General features: G+C 31.1%; 1 protein-coding gene across 1 annotated transcript in view; it reads right to left on the bottom strand.

Moving 5' to 3' along the window:
• LOC106786909 (C-Maf-inducing protein-like) overlaps positions 1-859 on the bottom strand; it is a gene marked incomplete at its 3' end in the record, with an annotated part of 12,147 nt that extends 11,288 nt beyond the window's left edge. The window contains 1 exon segment of the mRNA XM_014748790.1: positions 151-859. Coding sequence (XP_014604276.1) covers positions 151-642 — 492 coding nt within the window. The 5' untranslated portion in view covers positions 643-859.
• Positions 860-3,206: the final 2,347 nt, after the last annotated feature.

Genomic DNA, 3,206 nt, shown 5'->3' with positions numbered 1-3,206 from the left:
TATTATTAATTATGTAAATTATATAATTGGGTATAAGATATTGAAATGAAATTATAAATATGCGATATCTATTAATAATAATAATAATATGAAAGTAAGAAAGTAAGTATATATATATATATAAAAAAAGAAAAAGAAACGAGAACTCACCGTTTTAGATGACAAGCAGTCGTCGTTTAAATAAATATGATGTGTCTCCCATCTGCGTAAAAATTTAATAAACATTATTTTCCTGACGAGTGTCCTATCGTCGTGATCGAAATAATAAACTTGTACATCTCCTTCTTCCAATAGTTTAAATCTAGGACCATAACCGGCTAATGGTTCTGGTCTACCGATGGTATAAATGTCTTCTAAAAGTCTTTCTAAAATATTACAAGAACGTGGAGCGGCAGGTAGTACTTTGGGTGGTGTTAAACTTAAAGTAACCGGGCAGGAATTAATCATAGATTCAACTTCCATTGAATTATTATCGTCTAATACGGAATAACACGGGGTCAATGAATTATCATCGTACGGATCATCACGAGGAATATTATTATCGCTATTCCCTGATTCACAACTTGATGATGATCTAGTTGTTGTTGTTGTTGTTGTTGTTGTTGTAGTAGTAGTAGTAGAACAAGAAACAACACCTTCCATTACATCACTTGTAACTTTAGCCGAACTAACGTTGCTAGTTGTTTTATTATTATCTTGTCTTATTGCTGTGCAACCATTAACCGAAAGAAATTGATAATACGGTACGGTACTGGTTGATGTTAAAACAACTTTCGAAGCAGCTGCAGGACTGGATGGCAACGAGGAAGCTTCTTCGGTTTCAGCGTTATCTTCTTCCTCGTATTCCTCCTCCTCCTCCTCCTCCTCCTCCTCCTCCTCCTCCTCATCTTCTTCTGCTTCCTCCTCCTCCTCCTCTTCTTCTTCTTCTTCTTCTTCTTCTTCTTCTTCCTCGTCATCATCATCATCAATATCTTCTTCTTCTTCTTCTTCTTCCTCCTCGCTAGCATCGAATCCATTTTCTATAGAAATTAAATCATCGCTAGTTGAACGATTGGTAACATTTATAGGAGACAAAAGTGATACTCTAGAAGATGAAACTTCAGCTGTACTCGTTGTTGCACCATCACCAACACCACCACCACCACCATCGCTACTATTATTAACATTCCTTTCTTCTTCTTCTTCTTCCTCTTCAGTTTCGTCCAAAAATCTGCTCGTAATTAAATCATTCCTAATTTCAACACCACCACCATCACCAACAACAACACCAACACCAACACCACTAGCAGCAGCAGTAGCACCAGGTGACAATGAAGAAGATGACGAGATTGACGTTGACGTTGAAGATGACAATTCAGTGTTACTTGTATTATTACTAGTATTATTGGCAGTTAAGTTACCATTACCGGATGATGAAGGTGATGAACAACTTGTCGATGATGTTGAAGCTGAAGAATTGTTGATCAAACTGATACCATTTAAATGTACGGTAATACCGGCAGGTGATGTCAAGGAATCTTTTGGTCCAGGTGACAACGGATCAACATCTAAATAATCTATCCTAATTCCAGGTAAAGTATCCGTACTACTACCTGCCGATATCGATGATGGTTCTTCCTGATCAATATATTTGATCGATGAAGATCCCGAACCTTCCTCGCTTGTCGTTGTTGCTTCCGATCCTCTTCTTTTTTTAACCGACGATGATTTTTTATTTTTCTTATTTTTCGGATTTAACAACAACAACGATGACGATGAAGATGATGACGATGATGATGATGATGATGAAGATGACGATGACGACGTTGGATTAATATTCCGAGAAGATGTCGTCGTTCTCGTAAACGGACTCGAAAAACCAAACATTATATTTCTTATTTCTTCTTTTGTTATAATTTTTTTTGTTTCTTCTTCTTCTTTTTGTCGTTAAAACTTTTATATTATTTTATATTTCGTTTCTTTTTTTTTTTTCGTTTCCTTTTCCCAATACTTTTATTTTATTATTTATACACACTTTTTGAATGATATTCTTGGAAATTGTTAGTTAAACACTTCTCTTTCTTTTTATTTTTCTTTTCAAAAGAAGAATCCTTTTACAGATCACCGTATAATTATAATTTTATACTCTTGTTTGTTTATTCTTTTGTTCTTTCTTTCTTTCTTTATTCTTCTTCTACGATATTATTATTCGACGAACGATCATTATTTTTTCTTTTTATTTTGGTTCAAACATAAATGATGAATGACGAGAATTTTTGTCGAACACGTTGTTGAAACCAATCGCGAAACATTTCACTAATTATTTGATCTTACTCCCTTCAACTTTATATTATTATTATTATTATTATTGATTAAATTTTTATTGATATCAAAAAAAGAATTCAAACGCGATTGATTGATAAACCTGGGACGACCCAAGTAAGATCAGGATTATTATTGAATTATATATATATAGAAAAAATGGTGGGAAGAACACCCCAATTAAATTAAAACACAATTATTCTTGCAAACGTTCCTCCGATTAAATTTCTCACTAATTCTTCTTATTCTTCTTATTCTTTTTTGCTTAATTCTTCTTATTATTCTTCTGCTTTTCAAATTTGATAAGAAATATCCTGGAACAAATAACAAAATTGTAAAGAAAAAATAAAAATCAAATATATAGAAACAAAGTTAACAAATTCAAATAGAAATCATTGTTGAAACGCTAGATTTACGAAAATTCAGCCAATTTAACTCATTAACATTAATTATATATATTATTTTTTAAAAAAATACGTTGATTTTTAATTACGTAATGAAATATACGTGTAAATATTAAATTATCCTTTCTACTCAAGCCTCCCTTCATTCAAAGGATGTTTGTAATTCATTATAAAAATTTTATTTTAACAAAACATCCGTAAATCTAATGTTAAACGTTAGAATATGAAATATATATGAACTAATATATATTTGTACATGTGTATATAAATATATATATAAATGTATGTGTGTGTGTGTGTGTGTGTATTTCATTTAAAGGAGACGTTGTGACGCTCGACAGCAAATATCGATTATATTGCAAGAGTTGCCTCCTTCTTGTCAACTTATACTCTTTTTATTTTATTTTAAATTATTATTATTATTATTATTATTATTATTATTATTTTCTTTTTTCCTATTCCTATAAATATAATAATATAATTTTTATATATATAAATACA

The sequence above is a fragment of the Polistes canadensis genome, unplaced genomic scaffold, assembly GCF_001313835.1.
Source record: "Polistes canadensis isolate GaletaPanama2010 unplaced genomic scaffold, ASM131383v1 scaffold_88, whole genome shotgun sequence".
Taxonomy (NCBI): domain Eukaryota; kingdom Metazoa; phylum Arthropoda; class Insecta; order Hymenoptera; family Vespidae; genus Polistes; species Polistes canadensis.
The sequence above is the reverse complement of the archived record's forward strand: the minus strand, read 5'-3'. Positions and strand labels throughout refer to the sequence as shown.